The 21,120-nt window shown below is 39.7% G+C and overlaps 1 protein-coding gene across 2 annotated transcripts in view; it reads right to left on the minus strand.

Moving 5' to 3' along the window:
• LOC103181263 (E3 ubiquitin-protein ligase HECW1) overlaps positions 1-21,120 on the minus strand; it is a 188,845-nt gene that overhangs the window by 16,223 nt on the left and 151,502 nt on the right. For both annotated transcript variants that reach the window (XM_042332011.1, XM_007897618.2), the window contains 2 exons: positions 18,670-18,822; positions 9,498-9,596 (listed from right to left, as the gene is read on the minus strand). In XM_042332011.1, the coding sequence (XP_042187945.1) occupies positions 9,498-9,596; positions 18,670-18,822 (252 nt within the window). The remainder of the gene's footprint in view (positions 1-9,497; positions 9,597-18,669; positions 18,823-21,120) is intronic.

The raw sequence follows: 21,120 nt of genomic DNA on the forward strand, positions 1-21,120 counted from the left end.
GGGACACGGAGCCTAGTGGGGAGAGGACACAGGCTGCAGAGTTCTGGATGATCTGCAGCCTGTGGAGGGAGGAGTTGGGGAGCCCGACAAGCAGTGCGTTTGCATGATCAAGCCTCAATGTAATGAAAGTGTGTATGAGGGTTTTGGCGCCTGTGGTGAGACAGTGTCGGAGCCGGGCGACGTTGCGGAGGTGGGGGAAGGCAGAGCAGGTCATGGTGCAGATGTGGGGGAGAAAGGATAGTTTAGGGTCAAACAAAACCCCAAGGTTCCGGAATGGCTCAGCAAGGTGGAGTGTGCAGCCATGGATGGTGATACTGTGAGCGCCTGAGGTGAGGAGGCACTGACGGGAGCCAATCAAGAGAGCCTCGGTCTAGGGCATCTATTACTTGACTTGACATTAAGAAATAATAATCATTATAATCCTTGCATTTGATGCGTTTCATAATAGCAGAGAATGTGTCAAAGCGCTTTCCATGATATACTGCAAAGAATAGTGACCCTGTATTTTGTGGGCAAATGTGACAGCCAATTTGCATTCAGCAATGTTCCACAAATATGAAGTGAAAAATGGAGTTGAATCTTACCAGGCACCAAAATGGCATTTGTGAAATAACATTTGTGATACATCGCAGGGTCCAATTTGTGATATTTGCAACAGGATTTATAATTAAAGGAAACTAAATGTTTACTTGAATGTGCTTCAAACTGAGTCTTTGGAACTCTGCTCAAACATTGATCTCCTGCCAGGAGCCTCCTTTGACCCCAAGCAAGCTTCATGGAAGTAGAAACAGAGATTGATATCCAGATGGTTTGCCCAAGACATTCATCTACTCATAGACTTTGCTAGACACACTAGAACCCCATTATAACAAGTTTTATTAGAAATGATGTGTAGACCCCACATTTATTTACCAAACAAAATATGAGCAGAAATCTATTTTCACAATTCAACGGGCTTCCCTCGTGCAAAACAATGGCTTATTTTGAGATCTATGAAGCACTTTAGACGTCTCGAAGACGCGATAAGGTGCTATAATAATAATAATAATCCTTGCATTTGATATAGCGCTTTTCACGTCGGGAGGACATCCCAAAGTGCTTCACAGGACACACTGTAAAGTGAATTGACTGTATATTTGTGGGCGAACGCGGCAGCCAATTGCGCACAGCATTGTCCCACAAACAGTCATAGATTGAAAATGACCAATTTATTATTGTTTTTGGTTTTTAGAGGGATTATTATTAGGCGTGTAGAGTAAGGAAACTTACCCAAGGTTTCGCCCTGCCTGGAATTGAACTCAGGTCTCTCACTTGCAAAGCGAGTGCTCTAACCACTTTATATATCAAATGCAAGGATTATTATTGTTATTATCATCAGATCACTTCTAACATCACATCCTGTATGAGCAGGAAATTTTACATCCTTCCTTTGGAAAAGCATCTTTTTCCACTGATGACAAAGCAGAGTCTGGGAAATCGCTCTGTAGGGATTTGTGGGCAGGAGCCACCTCCTACAACTCTATGGAGCACAAGCACTATATCCTTCTCCTTGGCATCTCTGGAATAAACCAGAGGCCCATAATGCTACTTATCTTCACTTGTAAGACCATTTTGCAGTAAAACTTAAAGAGTGCCCAGAATTGTAAAAAAACTCTTCAATTTTCTCTGAATTCGTGTGAATGGATGAACATATTGCAAGTCTATTCACTCTGTCCTTGGGTAAAATAGGACACATCCCTTTATGAGAAAAGCCGGCAATGGTCAAGGACAAGTGTGGAGGGAGCGTGGATATAAAAAGAAGCATGGGTGGGGTGGGGAGGAAGGAATGGAGAGTGGTGTATGACTGGAGAGACTCAACAACTGGAACTGCAGGTTTAAAGGATCTGTGGGTTTAGACAAAGTTATTATTTGGTTTTGGAAACGGGTTTTGTGAATTTTTGTTTATTCTGTGAATAAAATGCTGGTTTAATTTCAAATTTGTGATGGAAAGTGGTCTTTGGAGGAACCATGGGGACTGTTTGCTCACTAATTTGAAGCAGGTTTTCCACATTTTTTAGAAATTGACCAAATTTAAGAATTTTCCACAATTCTTGTGATAGTACATTTAAATACAAAATAGTTTAATATGCTAAGATGAAGTGGAATTTATATTAATAATAATCCTTGCACTTAATATCGTGTCTTTCACATTGGGATGTCTCAAAGTGCTTCACAGGATTTACTGTAAACAACAACAACAAAATTACATTTGTAAAGCGCCTTTCACATTGGGAGGACATCCCAAGGCGCTGTGACCCTTTATTCACAGAATAAAGGGTAGTGACTAAAGGATAGTGACTGTGAATTTCAATCCTCTCAAATTCATTAATTTAAAGGATAACACAATGACATAAAAAACATTTCTTTTTCATTTAAGGGCTTGCGGTAATGGATGTGTGGATATAATTCAGATTCTCAGTCAGTGCACAGCTGGTCTTTGCTGAGTTAAGTTCTTGGTTGGTTGCACCGGTTTATAGACAGGATACACGCAGCTGCGGAATATCAGGGAAGGGACAGAGCCCAACTGTGCCAGATAGAAATGACAATATAGAAAAAACAACTGCAGTATGTAAAATGCAGTTGCTGCTTTCACCAAATGTGATGTTATTGTTGCTATGCCGTCCACATCAATAGAAAAATCAAATTCCCTGTTACAAACATGTACAGACCAGCAGCAATTTAAACAAATACTAGTTAGCATTGTGGAATTATAAAATCAAGATAAACTGCATTTAATTTCTTGGAAAAATACCTACTCTAAACAATAAACATCAGCTGTTGAGATTGTGGAGTTTGTCAGTGCACAACCTTGCTGTGCCTTTGCATGCCTTGTTCATGCTCTGTGGTGACCCTCCTTGGGATGAGGTAAGCACGGTCTCCTTGGGTCCTAGCTGGTGTTCACAATGGCAATGGTTTTAACTGGTGAAACTCCACTAATTTGCGATTCTGAATCCTTGGCTTTCACCAACCTGCTTCCTAATAGTTCTGGGATTGAGCAAACAGCGTGCTTCCGTCTCAGGAGAGAACAATTCCAGAAAAAAGGGAAATTTTCATTCCTTTGTTGAACTCTCAGTCTAATGTGGGTATTCAACAAAAGTGATGGGTTTCCTTGTGTCTCAGACATTTGGCTGATCAAAACAAATCCTAGATTATTTTACGTATTGAGCCCAAAATTCATGAGACTATTTTACCCAGAGAGTGGTTGAAAAGATCAAAGGCTAAGTCAACTTGTGCTACTCCTGGGTACTCACTATGTGAGTGGAGCAGAATTATCTATGAGGCAGCAATGAGGAGAAGTTCTACCTCGATTCACTAATTTATTTATGTAGAATTTCTGAGAGTCCTGAATGTTAACACCTTAAATACAACCTTAATTTTGAAGCTACATTTCTGTAATTTCTTTTAAGAACTACAGAATGCCAACTTCAAAGAATGAATTTAACATTTTGCCAAAGTTTGGACATGTTAAAATGTTCTATAAATAGACTAAAGCTAGATATAGTTGGAATGTCTCTTCACAGAAAAGTAGTCTTATCAACCTGCCAGCAATTCTTCCCACAGGTGCACAGCATTTTGGAAGGAAATTTGAAACATATTTATTTTTGTCAGACTATGGAAAGAGGGGAAATCAGCCATAGTGGAACTACCATGCTGGATGCTGCCCTGACAATCCATAGAGACAGGCCATCAGAGGATGAAGATGAATTTAAGTGGAAACACCCTGGGTTGAAAGAAGGTTGCTCACTGGTTTCTGATCAGGATCATTTTCAAATTCACTGAAAATCCACCTTCTGCTGTGTCAACTGGGCAAGCCAACATCTATCCTGGGATCAAAGTAGCCATTGTCATTGTGCATCTGGGTGAGACCAGTCTGCACACCTGCCAAAAATATTTTGAATGACCTGAAGTCTCTTGGCACTCCTTCCTCCAGTGGGCTTTGGATATGAGATGGAAATGAATGAGAAAGATTCTGTCTAATACATCCCTCTGTCATTTTTCAGACAATTCCCTGGCTTGAATGTTGCAATACAGAGACAGCTTTGGGGATGAATGCTCATAATGAGCATAATGTCCTGCTGTATTTCACAGAACAGACTTGGGTGTCTCGCTGAATGCAGCCACTTCCAGTGCAGTGATCTGCTCCTCTTCCCCTTCACCATTTTCCTCCTCGAGATCACCCTCAAGTTAGGTTTATGCCTGAAGACCTTCCTCTTTGAACAAGCTTATGGTCACCTCCCCCCTCCCGGCATTGTGCTCTGCCACTGTCAAGCTCTCTGGGACGTTATCCTGCGCGAGAGGCTCTATATAAATGCAAGTTGTTGTTGTTGTTGTCGGTCCTCAGCAAGAGAGGAAAAATTGTCATGGAAAATCGTTTTAGAATCCACTTCTTCATATTAGTTTGTAAAGCAATGGTGGCCAACCTTTTTGGTCGGCCAACCTTTTTGGTCAGCCAACAAAATAAATGTTCTTGATTTAATTTTTTTCTTTATTTATGCCATAGATCAAGAAAAAAACACTGATTCAAAACAGACTCACCTAGACTAGCGCAATTGTTTGGAGGGGGCCACTTATTGATGTCATCGTGGCCCACTTACAGCCCACAGGCCATTGGTTGGCCATCAACGTTGTAAAGTAATGAAATCGCACAAGCAAACCCTGCAACTCTATAACAGTCTCAATTATTCTGTGTGAATGAAAGAAGATTTTTTTGTGCTTTATTCTGTCAGAAGAGGTTCTTTCTGGTAATTGGATGTATGTTGGCTGACTTGGAGGAACACTGCTCCTTCGACTTTGACCTTCTGCTCCAGGGTGGAATTCCAAAAAGCCATTGGGAATTTGGAGTCCTTGTAGCTCAGTGGTTAGAGCTCTTGCCTCGCAAGCAAGAGACCTGGGTTCGATTCCCGGCAGGGTGAAACCTTGGACAAGTTTCCTTACTCCACACGCCTGATAATAATCCCTCAAGAAAAAAAACAATAATAAATTGGTCACGTCAATCCATGACTGTTGTGGGACACTGATGTGTGCAATTGGCTGCCGCGTTTCACCCACATATACAGTCAATTCACTTTACTGTATATTCTATGAAGTGCTTTGAGACGTCTCGAAGACGTGAAAAGTGCTATATCAAATGCAAGGATTATTATTATTATTTATATAATTCTAACAGAATTCCTTCATTAAGAAATTTTGTTAAAAATTACTTCAAATGAGACCTCCTCCTCATTATTCAAGGCAATAGAATTTATTTCTGGCAAATGTTTTGCTTGTATATTAGTGAAGTTCTAAAACAAAACATTCTATATAACTTACCAAAATAGAAGCTGAAAATGCTGGCTCCCTCGCCATGTAAGACAGAAAAAAAAAATTGGCCACTCTTCTACGCTGTCATTTGAAGCTTACCCTCTTTCATTACAGACATCCTTACAATCCTAGAAATTGTTTGATTAAGTCTATGGTTATGGACTGAACTAGTCCAAGGTCTGTGGAAGCAGTTGGTATTTCTGACATTGTGCTGACCAATTAATTTTTACTTGGATTACATTTTATATTTGCTAAATTCTTTGACAATTGTATCATTCTAAAGGTTAAATGTTCAGATCACTGAAGCAGTGTTTGAATCAAATAGTATAGATGCATTTATGAATAAGTTAGATATGCACCTGAGGAAGAAGAGAACAGAAGGGTGCGGAAGGGGTGGAGACTCAGGTGGAATATAAACACCAGCACAGACTAGTTGGGCCAATTGGCCTGTTTCCATATTGAACATTCTGAGTAATAATCCTTGTTTATCCGCTTCCAGTTGTCATTTTGGTATTTTGTGTGCTTCGCCTGCAGAATCTCAACTTCAGTGTTACATATTCAGTAAGATAAACAAGTCCCATTAAATTATAAAGAATTCAAAAAAGCTTGCCAGTGGAATGCTTAGCTTGCTGCTGGTGCCAAATAAATACTGCATTTTACAACACAAATATAAAGTGTAGCTGGTTTGAAGGGTTTAATATTGAAAAATTACTCAAAGCAGCTCGTGCTCTATTGATGGAAAACAGGTCCTAAACTGCCAAGCAGAAATAGTTCTGAAATCAAAAACAATCTTTCCAACACAATGAAACTCTGAGCCTCCAAATGTTTCAAAATGCCAAAGAGTTAGGGGAAAAATCAATCCTTTTCATTTTGTACTTTCCATGGTGAATTGCTGTGAAAAGTGTACTGTGAATTAGGTTGAGGATGCACTGTTGGCAGCACACTGACTTGCAGCACTGGAGTGTAAACGCAAAATAAATCAATTGGTTTGGGCCTATTTTGAAATAGTGTCCAAAAAGTTTAATAGGCTGTTTTGCACCAGTGTGGTGAGCAGATTTATTATTGAGCTGGCTTGCTCTCCCAAATCTGTCCAGAATGTTTGTATATCAGTTAATGGTCCTGCGAGTATGAAAGAATCAGCATCATGCATTGAGACTAGAACAAGAGGACATAGATTTCAGGACGTCAAAGGCAATTTCATGAGGTTTCCCTTTATCCAGAGGGTAATCAACAACTGGAACAGGTTGCCAGGAAAGGTGGTAGACACTGGACTCATTTAAAAAAGCAGCTTGATGCAGTGATAATAATAATAATAATCCTTGCATTCGATAGAGTGCCTTATCACAGCTTCGAGATGTTTCAAAGATCTTCACAGAATATACTGTAAACTGAATTGACTATATATTTTGTGGTTGAAACGCAGCAGCCAATTGCACAAAGCGTATCCCAAAACAGTTGTGGATTGAGTGACCAATTATTACCCCCCAGAAAAGCGATCCGACGGGTTCCTACCTCCTGCTATGTAAACAGGTGTGTGGAGTAAGGAAATTTGCACAAGGCTTCGCCCTGCCAGGAATTGAATCTAGATCTCTCGCTTGCAAGGCGAGTGCTCTTAACACTGAGCTACAGGACTCCACATGGGGGGACGGTAGAGTGGGTGTTCTGGAGGGATGAGATCAGACAGGATAAAAGGTCTTCTTCATGCAGCGCAATCTTGTGATCTGTGAGCCTTGGATGATGTATGTGTTGGTATCTGTTGCAGGTATGTATAGTGAGACGTATGGAGGATGCAGCAACAGGTGGAAGGTCTTCCACTTGGCTACAAAATATCTAGTGAGCCTAGGTTTTGAGTGGCATGTTTTCGTGGTTGCTTATGATGATTTCCCCCTTGCCTGAGGATGCCGTTTTCTCGTGTAACTATGTCACTGTTCTCAGAAGGCAACAGTTTTGGGGTTGGATTTAGAAGGCTTTGAAATTAATACAACTTTCGAGACAAGGAGCAGGGTTATTTGCCTTAGGTTATACATAACATTGGAAATTTGTAAAACTAGTGCTAATTTCAGAAAAGCACAGCATAACTGAGGTAGAGTTATAAAGATATAGGGCTTTCTCGTGCCTTTTCATGACTTTACAAACTGATATCAGGAAGTAGATTATAAAAAGGCTGTGATGAACACTACTATCACAATACTTTTACTTTACAGGACAATTGTTTAAAGCAAAATATATTTCACACCTACCAAACTTCAGACTCTGAAGAGGTGCTTTCTCCCTCATGAAGCACATTATTATAATAATAATCCTTACATTTGTTATAGCACCTTATCACATCTTCGAGGCGTATCAAAGAGCTTCACAGAATATACTGTAAAGTGATTTGACTGTATATTTTGTGGGTGAAACACGGCAGACAATTGCGCACAGCAGTGTCCCACAAACAGTCAAGGATCGAGTGACCAAATTATTATTTGTATTTTATTTAAGGGATTATTAGACCTCCAGAATATTGGAGTCAACAATCAACAGATTAAATCGAAGGGCCTCAAAAGCTTATTATTATAATAATAATAATTATAATTATTATCATCATCAATCATTCACTTAGGCCAAACAAGGCTCTTCTCAGGGGTTCCAGGTTTCTTGTATTGTAGGTCATTGCTTATTGCAATTGATTTTCATCTATGACCCCTTTTAAAGTTATCGTCACATTTTTAGCAATCTTGCACTGCCATGATCTAAGTGCTTATGTGGTTTTCTACAACAACAACAAGATTATATTTTATAGCGATGGTTAGTTGGATCCTCATCCTCACCTACAAGGCCATTCACGGCCTCGCTCCCTCCTACCTCTCCGACCTACTATCTCCCCTATCTACCTGCCCGTACCCTTCGTTCCTCTGGCTCCAGTCTGCTCCACATCCCCCGCCCCAACCGCCCTACCATCGGTGGCCGGGCCTTCAGCCTCTCAGCCCCGAGGCTCTGGAACTCTATCCCCCAGTGCCTTCGCCGCCTCCTCCCTTTCCTCCTTCAAGGCCGGTCTCAAGACCTTTCTCTTTGACCGAGCCTTCAGCTCCCCTCTCGACTCTCTACCCCCTCCTCGCTCCCTCCCTTCACTCCCCTCACCCTGACCATTTCCCCCCTGCTCGGGTCCTGACCCAACTGTCCAGCGCTTTGGGACATCCTTCCGATGTGAAAGGCGCTCAATAAATGGAATCTTGTTGTTGTTGTTGTAGTGTAGCAGCGATTGTAGCAAAAAAGACTGGATTTCTTGAAGTTATAACTGCTTTGTTTTAGAAGAACACCGTTTTCTTCATTTTTACTTGTCCTTTTCTCTGCCCTTTTAGCACCACCATGAGATGATGTGATGTTCATTAACAAAGTTCAAACTCTGTCCCAATCATTGAGGAAGACAAGTTAAATTATTTCACTTAACATCTGATTAGATGTGTTAAACTTGTTTTCAGTGGAAGGCTGAAACGCTGTGTAATAGAATACGCAATGCTTAGGGCAACATGCACTTATTAAAACACATAATTCCTGACAGTCAAAAGACAATACTATTTTTGCTCAATGTTACATGTTTAGTGTGAACTCAATCCTATCGTTTACCAAAATTGTTTCAGCTAAGGTCTGATCACAGGTGATTACTGTAACATTATTGTGGCAGTGGGATTTTGGTTAGTATTGGTGCAGCGCTGAGCTTCTTGGACTATCTAGCAGTGACTGAAGATGAAACGTGAAAGACAATGCGAGGCACACTTGGTAAGGCACTGCTACGACAGCAAACCAACACCTCCAACTGAGATCAACTAGGTGAGCTTCTCAATTTCATTCATTGCCAGAAGCAAGATGTGTTGTGACTGAACTTCTTCAGAGATTATTAACAATAATAATAGTGAGATAAAAATTGCTTTACAAAATACAACAATAATAATAATAAATAATAAACTTCCTACAAGTAATGGAAGGTTTAAATATGAGGCTATGTTGCCATCAGGAGCTGAAGAGAATACCATTAAATGGCTACATACTGAGGTACTCCTAAATATTTATTCTGAAAGATCATGCCATTCACGCGAGGTAGCAAACAATTACATGCAGTGTAACATTGTATTTATCTCACAGTTGTATGTGGTTTGGGAGGGTTGTACACTTACAGTCTCAGCAGTGCCTTATAGAAAGGTCTGGTGAAGAAGGCATCCAGCAGGTATTGGTGAATCAGAGCAAGACCCAGGATGCGGCCACTGAACCTAAACCTGAAAATAAAGGGATATTTGTTGTCAGAAGCAAGATGTGTTATGACTGAATTTCTTCAGAGATTATTATTAATAATAATGAAAATTGCTGTACAAAATACAACTGTAAAATAAATATTGAATATTATATGTAATATGTTATTATATAATGTGTTATAAACAATAATAATTATTATTGTTGTATTTTGTGTAGTGATTTTCATATCAGGAAGTTGTCTCAAAGCATTTCACAGGATTTTTTGCAGCAAAAGTGGCAGCTAACTAGGAGAAACACTCTTTTCTCTTCTAATAGTAACAGAGGGTCTTCTACTCCATCTGAAGAGGCAAATAACACCTGGGTTTAAACACCGGTTTGTGACATCTGTCAAAGTCTTGATATGTGGTTGCTTTAGGTTTCAGCACAGATATCCTCCAATCAATCCCGTCTGCCAATCAGATGCAATTTCCGTCACTGAGTGAGTATGGTCAGATGTTCAGAATGGATTAACAGACTGGACAACTTCACATTAGTTGTATGTTCCATCTCAGAAAGTAACTGGAGGAATATGACAGAAGTATTTTGGCAATTTTGTGGGCAGACTCAATTTTCATTCGTAATGCTTTACTGAGGTCTGCAATGGTGAAAATTGAGGGAATAGAAGCCACTTTACCTCGCCACCTGGCCCCTTTGAAATGGAACAAAAATAAACTATCCTTCAACAGACATCTCCTCGATCTACACTCTATTGAGCTGCAATCTAATTGTAAGTTACTTTCAGAAAAGTGTTGTGGCTTTAAGCCACGTCCCAACAGTGGACTCATTGTCCCAGCCATACAGCTGTTTCCCTGTTGGCAACAAAGAATGGCTGTTGAACACATTGAAACTCTCGTAAATGTGCTTGTGTTAAAGTGTGATTCTCTCAGCAGCAAATTGTTAAAAGTAAACTATCTTAATAGGCGTGCATAGGAGCACCCAGCCAAGGTAGACGAATGACAAGGCTTGTTGGGTTCAGTATGGATTCAAAGCATCTCCATCATGATGATGATTTATTTTCATGACAGATGTTTCCCTTTATGCTGAATCTCAGATTGCTGCATTTTTTAGAAAAAAAATAAAGAAAAAGTAACACAAAGACTCTTTGAAACTATAGATCTTCTCCCTGCTCTTTTTAAACTGAGGAATATTTGGAGCTGAAAATTCTGACTTTCCTAAGAGATATGATGTACTATCATCAAATAGTACCAAGGGTATAAATCAGAGGATGCTGAGAGTGCTGTTTACTATGCTCTGTGTTATTCCATGGCATTCATCGGATTTGGTACCCAGGAACCTTTATATGTCGTATAATGCTGTGACACCAACCTAGACTAGAAAACAATTTATTTTGACCAATTTATTTTTCTGCCATCACAAACTGATGAAACCTACATGGGGGGAACTAAGAACTTTAAAGGACCTCCCTCTCCCTCTTGGAAAGTTTGGATCTATAATAATAACTGTTGCATTTGATATAACGCCTTATCACGGAAGGCAGACTGAATGTAAAAAGTCCAGATGAGGGAAGAATTGAGACTGAGTGTAAGGGGGAGCCAGGCCACTATGAAATTAGTTGAACTTGTCTGGTCAGTCTATTTGAAGCTATCTGCTGTGTTACTCAGGTTCTCAGCAATTAGATCTGTATTGCAATGTACATACATGGGCTGATGTGCATATGTGGGCTGACGCATATACAATGTAGCCTCAGATCTCCCCAAAGCAATAATTCTCACTCTCTGTGCATTGCTTGGACCACTGGCCTGCGTGACAGGACGATTGCTCCAAAAATGCGTGCAGAGATAGAGCTCTGGTCTCAGAGTACAACTCAAAGCGCATGGTGGGACCAGGGGTATATGTATATGTATTTTCATGCCTACCTGTCACATTAATAACTACAGTATCTTATTGCTGACATTTCTTCTGTATCTGTAACTACCAATTGTACTAGGGTCTAGCATTCCTCACTTCAATGATGGCAAATAGGTTTTCTCTTCAGCTTTGACCCTCTAATTCTGCCACACTCCAGCTCTGAGCCTCTGAATTGATACTGTCACTCTGACATGGTAATACCCCATCTCTGTCCCTCTCATCATTACCACTCTCTCTTCAGTTCAGTCTCTGTCTCTATACATATGCTACTCCAATCATTGCTGCTCTCTCTTCAAATCAGTCCAAGAGATCACTGCTTTTGATCATTTTGGTGGCTGAGTAGGAGGAAAGCATTCGATTAGTGTTGAACCTCAATCCACAAAATGTTTTTAGTTGTCGTCCCTGAGAGAGCTGTTTCCTCCTCCTGAATTGAAGGATGACAAGGTCAAAGTCTTTAGCCTCTGCGTTACTGTGCCCATTGAGATGCGCTAAACAAGCACAGGCTAAAGATCAGCAGTAAGTAGAACCTTCCTTGCCTGGCACCAAGCCATTACATCAAACAGCTCTGAAAAGATGTCTGAAATATGTCATTACAAGTTTAGGAGATAGGGCAGTATGACACAATTTGATGATTTGTAAATCAAACCCGAGTTTTTCCAGTCACTTGTTTGCTTGGTGATGAAGTTTAAATGAGTTCTTTCTTTGTGAAAAAGCCTTCAGCAAAAGATTGAAAGGCAACATCGTGTCACTGCTGATACACTGCATTGTAGTATCATTTTTTCAGGGGCAGCTATCAATCCATTCAGTCTACCCACTCGTTACAAAATATCCCCTTCCTCAACACAAAAAGGCTATTGATTTTAATTTGTTACTGTAGGCAATTTTACTATCCTCAAGCTTCATTTGCAGCTATGTAGAAACAATATACTGTATATATTTTATTGTGTTTTATTGTATATATTTTATATATAATGGTGGAAGCTGCCGGGCTTCGGTTTACCTCAGACGTCGGGTAAATCAGACAAAATGTCCAGCCCTGACGTGCCTGCCTTAAACACCGTCCACTGTATGTTTTTTTAAAAAATCAGCAAAGTAACCTGTGGATAAACTGCATTGATTGATGAAATATTAAGAAAATGACAAGCGTTCAATGCTTTCTATAACAAACTATGTGTTTTTAGCTGATTGAACTCCAGCAGTAACCCACCATACACTTTTAGGTCCCCAAGCCTTGACTCTTGCCAATCTGTACCTATAATCTGTACCTAATATTTCCAGACACAGAGAAATATTCATGTGTAATATATGTGTATATACATATGAGGAACTCTATGGTTTGTCTATTTCTAAGCACAGTGTTGGGTATTTGCATGTGTCAGACAACCACCACCACTCCACCATCCCCCATCACTGTATCTCTAACATCTCATTTGTGGCTGGATGGAGTTGCTGAAAGCTTTGTTATATAATAATAATAATAATAATAATAATAATCCTTGCATTTGATATAGCGCTTTTCACGTCGGGAGGACGTCCCAAAGCGCTTCACAGAACACACTGTAAAGTGAATTGACTGTATATTTGTGGGCGAACGCGGCAGCCAATTGCGCACAGCAATGTCCCACAAACAGTCGTAGATTGAAAATGACCAATTTATTATTGTTTTTGGTTTTGGAGGGATTATTATTAGGCTCTGTGTGGAGTAAGGAAACTTGCCCAGCGTTTCGCCCTCTGCCTGGAATTGAACTCAGGTCTCTCGCTTGCAAAGCGAGTGCTCTAACCACTGAGCTACATGACTCCAGTTTACCTATTCTGAGGGAGTTTCAAGGTTAAGCTACAGATGAACTGATGGTGATAACCTATGCACCTGAACAGGACTATCTGACAGCTGATGATCAGATTTAAATCCATGGAGAAAATTCCTCTCCTTTTTATTGAGTCTTATTATCTAGTATAATTGTGTCATTAAAGGATAGAATACATGCTATCACAAGTTGGATAAGTTTTGTTTGGGGGAAGATTAGACGAGAATGTCACAGTTCCTTTCACCCCTGACTATTCATTTAGTTGTGTAACAGATTAGCACCATTGGTCTTCTGCGCTGTATGTATGTATTGACTAGCTCATCCTAAATATTTATATAAACTGCTATCCTTGCACAATGAGAAAGCTGGGAAAGCTATTAATTCTCAACTAATATGAGAATACTAGAATATTAGTAATACTATGAGAATAGTAGAATATGTAGTATTACCAGTACCTTGGGATGTCCTCCCGATGTGAAAGGTATTATACAAATGTAATCTTGTTGTTGCTATGAGTAATCAATCAGCAAGCCTTACACATGCAATGTAGGATATTAAAAGTCAGGTCTATTGTTAAACCCAGTTGGGATTAACATAATGGCAGCAACAAATTAATGGGAGGCATTTCTAGGAATAGATCATTTTTTGGTAACTGCTATAACAATCTGCTGCTGTAAGCAAATACAGTATACCCAAGGCTTACCGGTCTCTGGGTAAAAAATTGTTGTAAAAAATTCCGCTGGCCAAATATTTTCACCTTTTATAGACTCCCACCAGCCCAAGTTTCCTAGAGCCACTCCAATGCCCCACTGAGCAATGTCACTGTGCTTGCTGGCCTTCACAGTGCCCAGGGATATCAACTTTGGCTTGGATTGTTTGAATCCCGTGAACAGAAAATAGTTTATTTGTTACCTTCTGTTCATAGGACTCAAACAATTACAATGCCAGTCCAGCATTTTTAATGGTGGATTTAAGTACACTCAAGAATGAAGGCTCATCCTGATTGCAAACAGGTAAGATGGACATTTAGGTCATGCAAATTACTATGTGGCAATTATATCAACAAATAAGATAGCAGGTAGCTATAAATCAACAAAATAACACAGAAGGAAAATGAGAATTTGCAGATTTACAGTTCTTTTGGTTCATGTGAAATGTGGGGAGCTTGTTAAACATCAAACAATAATACTAGTTTTACAACTGAACATTTACAAAGTTGTGTGACACTGGACAGTATTAGACTTGGAACTGATAAAAGTGTTACTGCAAAACTGTAAGAGATTTAGAAAATCAATTGTATTTTCTGAGAGTAAGTTTGTATCGCTTTCCCTGGACTGTTTGGCAAAGACTTTCAGCGGTGGGTGTGTACACAATCAGCATGATGCTGCCCATTGGGCACAACCTCTCTCATTGCTGACTCCATCTTCATGAAACTGCAGCGTAGTATAAGTAACAACAGCAACTACCGCTACACCAAACTCTTCAACTGCCCCTGCCGACACTTCCCCTGCACCCACCCTGCCAGCGACACTCCTGCCTCAATTTTTTAAAAATGCCTATATTGGAAGAATACTGTTTGATGAAAAATAATTCAAACTGTCTTCAGATTCTTGAAAATTCTCTCATAAATAGAGATCTGGGTTTGATTCCTGGCAGAGTGAAATGTTAGGCATGTTTCCTTACTCCACATGCCTGTTTACCTAACAGTTGTTAGTTGATCAGTGGATCACTTTTCTGGGGGTAATAATTCCTTCAAAAAAAAGATAATAATAATAAAATGGTCACTCTAATCCACGACTGTTTGTGGGACACTGCTGTGCGCAATTGGCTGCCGCGTTTCACCCACAAATATACAGTCAATTCACTTTACAGTATATTCTGTGAAGCACTTTGAGACATCTCAAAGACGTGATAAGGAGCTATACCAAATGCAAGGATTATTATTAGTATTAAGAAGGGGATATTTAAAGACCTGATTTTGAAGGCAGGGAGGAGTTGATGGCAGGGAGAGAAGCAAAGTGATTTTGGTCGAGTTCCAGCGAATGGGCCTTTAAAGAGATGATGGTGACTCCTGTGTTTCTCATTTCCACATGAGCTACAAGCAAACTACTGACGCAATTTGTTTTGCTACTCTGTTGATTAGAAAGACTGAGGATCTCTTTTAGCTATTGGTTATTACGTACACACACTCTTTTAGAGAAGACAAACACCGTATTCACCCGTGGTCATTCACCCGCTACTGCATGGAAAGTACAAACATCCACTTATCATTTCAAGGTCTTCTGTGGGAACTTGTCTGATTCATAGGTCACAGATGTAGAGCAATCTGGTTAACTGTGCACTGTCCCAGTTTTCGTATTAAAAACTTTTGGAACCTGCTTCTTTAACATTAAAAAAAATCAACTTATCAACAAAAAGAAATGTCATCAGATGGGAAGTGCAAGTGGCGGTTCTGATTCGAGAACCTACCATGTAGGAATAAAGTAAAATGTTTCTAATCTTTTGTCTTCATTCATTTGGGAAACAGCCAAGCTAGAGTTGCCATTTCGATAACACATAGGAGACAAACTTGCAGTGTACTGTGATCCTAGGCCAAATATACTGACCTCAGTGTGCTTCTTTCAGCAGTTGTCTTATTTTATTACTCACTTTGATTTCCTTCAGTAGTCACAAATACAAAAAAAATGTCAAAAGAGTCTCGAGACCGATTGTGGCTTGTTGAGTAGGGACTTTTCGCTGGCCTCTTTTTAACAACCAGTTAACTTTTATGTGAAAAGAGGAGTTTCTGGCCAACAAGCACCCATAGATAATTGTTCATTCAGCTCATGGTTGTGTGTGGATCATTGCTGTTCTCAAATTGTCTACCATGCTTGTCTACAAAATACAAAATCATTATATTTTCCAATAAATTCTGTGAAGCACTTTGAGCTGTCTTCCTGACGTGAAAGGGACGACATCAATTCCTTGCAAGATGCTATCTGTGCTAGCATTAGACCCCTACCACTGGTAAAAATGTGTCCCAGTGTAGGGAGGGAGGCCAAGCAAATCTAAGCTAATACTACGTGTCCCTTGGCAATCTCTTCAAGGTGGCAGATAATGACTCTCACCTCTCAGGGGGAAATGGTAGATGGTATAAGAAACAGAATGCTGGGCTGTTTTGCTAAATTAGTTGAGTTCCAATCCTCAGATGTCATACTCAAGTTGTCCAGTGCTCTGAACAGATCACACTTAGAGAATTGCAGAGAGTTCTGGTTGCTATAACATAAAGTGATTGCCCAGACCTTAAAGGCAGTGCAGAGGAGAACAATGAGGATGATCCCCAGTGTTAGAGGAATAAGTTATGAGCAATTAGACCAGCTAGGGCTCTGCAGTCTCAGACATCTCAGAGGGGACCTTATAGAGTTTTAATGGAATTGAAAATGTGAACCCAGAACAATACTTTAGGATGCACAAAGACAAGAAAACAGGGAACATAGAGAGAGAGTTGCAATTTCAGGATAGACACAGGATGTATTTCTTTACCCAGAGGGTAACTGACGATTGGTACAGGTACCAGTAAGAGTAGTTGAGGCCAGGACACCGGACTCATTGATAAAACAACTAGATACTCTGATTGGAGGATGGTAAATGGGTACTGTGAAGGGATGAGATCAAATGGGTGAAGGGTCTTCTTCACCTGAACTAATTTTATGAACCTAACAAAAAATATATAACGTATGTGATTTTGAAGACAGATCTTGACACATGTTAGGGATTGCCACTTGAACGAGGTTAGGGGAACACCGTTACTTGGGCATCTGTACCCCAGCCCGACCCCACAAAAAACTCAGATAGAGGATTATAATAATAATTCTTGATTTAATATTGCTCCTTTTTCATCAAGAGGATATCTAAAAGTGATTCACATGATTTACTGAAAAGTGTAGTGTCTGGGTATTTTGTAGGCAAATATGATTGAGGGATAAAGAAAATAATTCCTTGTCTGTCAAAACTGAATCTTTAAAGGTTGTTTAAATTCTAAATTGTCACGGGGTCTATTATTTGCCATCTGCAAACCATGTGTAAACATATTTATTAAAACACTCATTTGTTTACCATGTGTAAAACATGCGTGCAAAGTGAATTACAGCTGTCCTTAATAACATAATTAATAACCAATACAAAGGACTGTCTGTGAGCTATATAGGCAATTCTTTAACCCCCAGCACCCTTGACTGTCCAGGCCTTGGGCCATCCTTCCGATGTGACAAGCTCCATATAAGTACATTTGGCTGATATATAAATCAGGGTACCCATATTTCTCTACATTCTGTACATTGTTTTACTAATGGTAGTACAATAGAACTATAGAAACTTACAGCAGAGGTGGCCATTGTGCTCGTGCTAGCTCTCTGGAAAAGCTAAGCATTTCATCCCATTCCCCTGACTTTTCCTCATACACCTTTTATATTTCTCCTTTCCAGACACAGTGGAGCCTGTTGTAACAAAGTGATTGCAAACCTGCCTTATAACAGGGGCCATGACTGCCAGTGAACACTTCCTACACCCTTCCGGGGTGTGAGCCATCAACCAAGGTAAAAAATGGTCAACATATGCGACATTAGGCTTAGTGGAGTCCTGTAGCTCAGTGGTTAGAGCACTCGCTTTGCAAGCAAGAGACCTGAGTTCAATTCCAGGCAAGTCAGGGCGAAACCTTGGGCAAGTTTCCTTACTCCACACACCTAATAATAATTCCTCCAAAAAACTAAACAATAATAAATTGGTCATTTTCAATCCATGACTGTTTGTGGGACACTGCTGTGCGCAATTGGCTGCCGCGTTCGCCCACAAATATACAGTCAATTCACTTTACAGTATATTCTGTGAAGTGCTTTGGGACGTCTAGAAGACGTGAAAAGCGCTATATCAAACGCAAGGATTATTATTATAGGCTGCATGGCTGCTTCCAAGAACTGATTCTGTCCTGATAACCCTAGTGACCCGATAACCCAGAGAAAATCTGTCCACTGTATTTATCCAATTACTTCTTCAAAGTTAACATAGATCTGCTTCAACCATAGTTCCTCGGCATTCCATGTCCTAACAACCAACTGTGTAAAACAAATTCTCCTTAACTTTGTGTTTTTTTACTTTAAATCTGAACTGTCTAAATAGTGGTTAACAATTAGTGGAAATAATGCACATTTATACATGGGACACAATGTACATTTGTTTGCACATGTCATATAACAAATCCCAACATGTTGTGGAATAATTAGCATTCATAAACTTTTGGGAGTAATATTGACTTTTGCCATACAAAATATGTGCAGTTATATGTATAGATATAGATAAAGGTATTTTGCTTTGAGAGGAGCAGAGAGAGAGACGGAGAGAACATTACCATTCCAGATGATTTTCTACAAATGCTGACATCGGGCTGATCTGCACAGTATATGTGTCGTTGGCTGAGTACTCAAACAGGCCATAGTAGGGATTGAAGAGTTCCTGGGACAAGAGGAAGAAAAATTCCCTCGATGGTCCACTGTAATCCAGGCTGGAAAAGAAATTGGAACCTCAGATATAGATATACACAGAGTGTTAGAAGTATGAACCATTTCAACTTTATCAATCCTTAAGGGTCAATGAGGGTAACATCATTAAAGCCCAGGGCTTGTTCGAACAAGACTTCATGTGCTAGTTACCCTACCCCCCAATAGTTTGCATACAAAATACACAGTCAATACACTTTAAATAATTCTATTGAAACGCTTTGAGACTTCCTCCGACATGAAAGGCGTTATGCAAGGATTATTATTTATTATACAACTTTTCTCAATTTTATTTGTGGAGTTCTGAGTCTCTGAGTGAAGGGCGCTATATAAATGTAAATTGTTATTTTTGCAAACACACTAGTGTGATTTTATACATCTCACTTCCAGAATGCAACCTGTCTGTAATCATGGTTATATACAATAGCACACAAGTGATGCATGCTTAAAGGGTAGTGGTGCTTGTCAGTAGTCGGAGGGGTGGGGAATGAAGTATCTGAGCAGGGACTATGCTGCTTTGTTCGGATGTGTTGTTGAGTTAATTGCTACCCTTATCTCATCTCTCCACCATTCCCTATAGTGGGTAGCCAGTCAAAATTATCTACAGTTTAAAAAAAAGGCTTCAAATTGAGACAAAATCCTGCACAATCTTAAATTTTAGGAAAAAATAATCTTACGGGTTAAGAATAAGTGGACTTGTGGGTCTCCGAATGGAAGGTTGACTGAATGCTGGTCTGTAACAAAGGGTTTATTGCAAACTATTTCAAGTAATCTGAAGTAATGATTTCTAATGCAATTGCCAGCAGATCATAATACATGAAAGTGTCTGTGTAAACAGCTCTGATATAACTGTCATCACAATGATAATGTCAGTTCATTGTCCAAGGCAAGGAAATGCTAATCAGACGGAGACAAATACTAAGGCAAGCAAAGATTTATAATGTATCAAACCCTTTTCTGTTCATACAGGTATTCTGCACCCCCTCTATGGAACTCCATCCTGGAGTTCCTCTGATTCCCTCCCTCCCTTCTTTCAAAATCTGTCTCAAGATCTTCCTCTTTGACCAGGCCTTTGGTCATCTTTCCCCTCCCCACCCCCAGCTTGGGTGCCAACCTAAGACTATCAAGCATCTTGGGATGCCCTTCCATCATAAAAGACATTGCATAAATGCAAGTTTACATTCCAATTCAATTCCAAATCTCAAGTAAACTTAAATGCAAATTCATGTTCCTGACAAATTTCTGACACAATGGCCCTCTACGTATCTGATTTAAATAGCAAAGAGTGCAAGCAAAGCAATGCCCAAACATCAACTGAAATAGTAACACATTGCAGAGTTGAATGGTTTTGAGTAATTATGTGGATTTATATTCAAGCATTTTCTGTTGTTTTCTTTAGATTAAATTACTGGCTGAATGATAAATATGCTGTGGCTCACAGATTTGCCAATTTATTATCTTGCAGGAATCTTGCCCGATTCAAGCACAACATTGCTGGACAAAGTATTCTGTGTTGCCCAAGAAACTGTGCTCAGGATGTTATTACTAAAATATTTAGATCCTAAAAAAGATTTCTGGAATTTGGCTTTGTGCAAAAAAAAGCTTATTAAAAATATCTCAGGAGCAGACTTTGATACAAGTCAGACTGTGCTAGTCCTTACCAGTGAGGGAAAAATGGGAATTAATAGATAGCATTTTACTCCCAACAATACACTGCTTATGCAAGTTCAAGATGGAAATCTACATTTTGGTTTGATTTTTTTAGCCTTCTCCTATCTCACAGAGGCATAGAAATTTCCAGCATAGAAGGTCATTTTGTCCATTTAGTCTGCACCTGCTCTCAGAGCAAGGTTCAATTTCAACATTCAAGCAACATTCAATCCCACTGCCCTGCCTTATCCCCATATCTCTTCAAGCCTCTTGGGGGATTCTTTGCTGGGGGAATTGGCCATGCTCCAATATCTCGCTGGCCTTTTTTGAGGCTAGACAGCGAGTGTCAGTAGGCTATGTAACCAGAGACATATCAGACAAGTGTAAGCTGTTCTCATCTGATGTTGGTATATTTTAACTTTTTGCAACAGGGTCACTGGTAATAATCCGGAATAGGACAACCTAATTGTTTGTTGACCTCCCTAGCCAGGAGATAATAATAATAATAATAATAATAATAATAATAATAATAATAATCCTTGCATTTGATATAGCGCTTTTCACGTCGGGAGGACGTCCCAAAGCGCTTCACAGAACACACTGTAAAGTGAATTGACTGTATATTTGTGGGCGAACGCGGCAGCCAATTGCGC

This window comes from Callorhinchus milii, unplaced genomic scaffold (genome assembly GCF_018977255.1).
Source record: "Callorhinchus milii isolate IMCB2004 unplaced genomic scaffold, IMCB_Cmil_1.0 Scaffold2, whole genome shotgun sequence".
In the NCBI taxonomy this organism is placed as follows: domain Eukaryota; kingdom Metazoa; phylum Chordata; class Chondrichthyes; order Chimaeriformes; family Callorhinchidae; genus Callorhinchus; species Callorhinchus milii.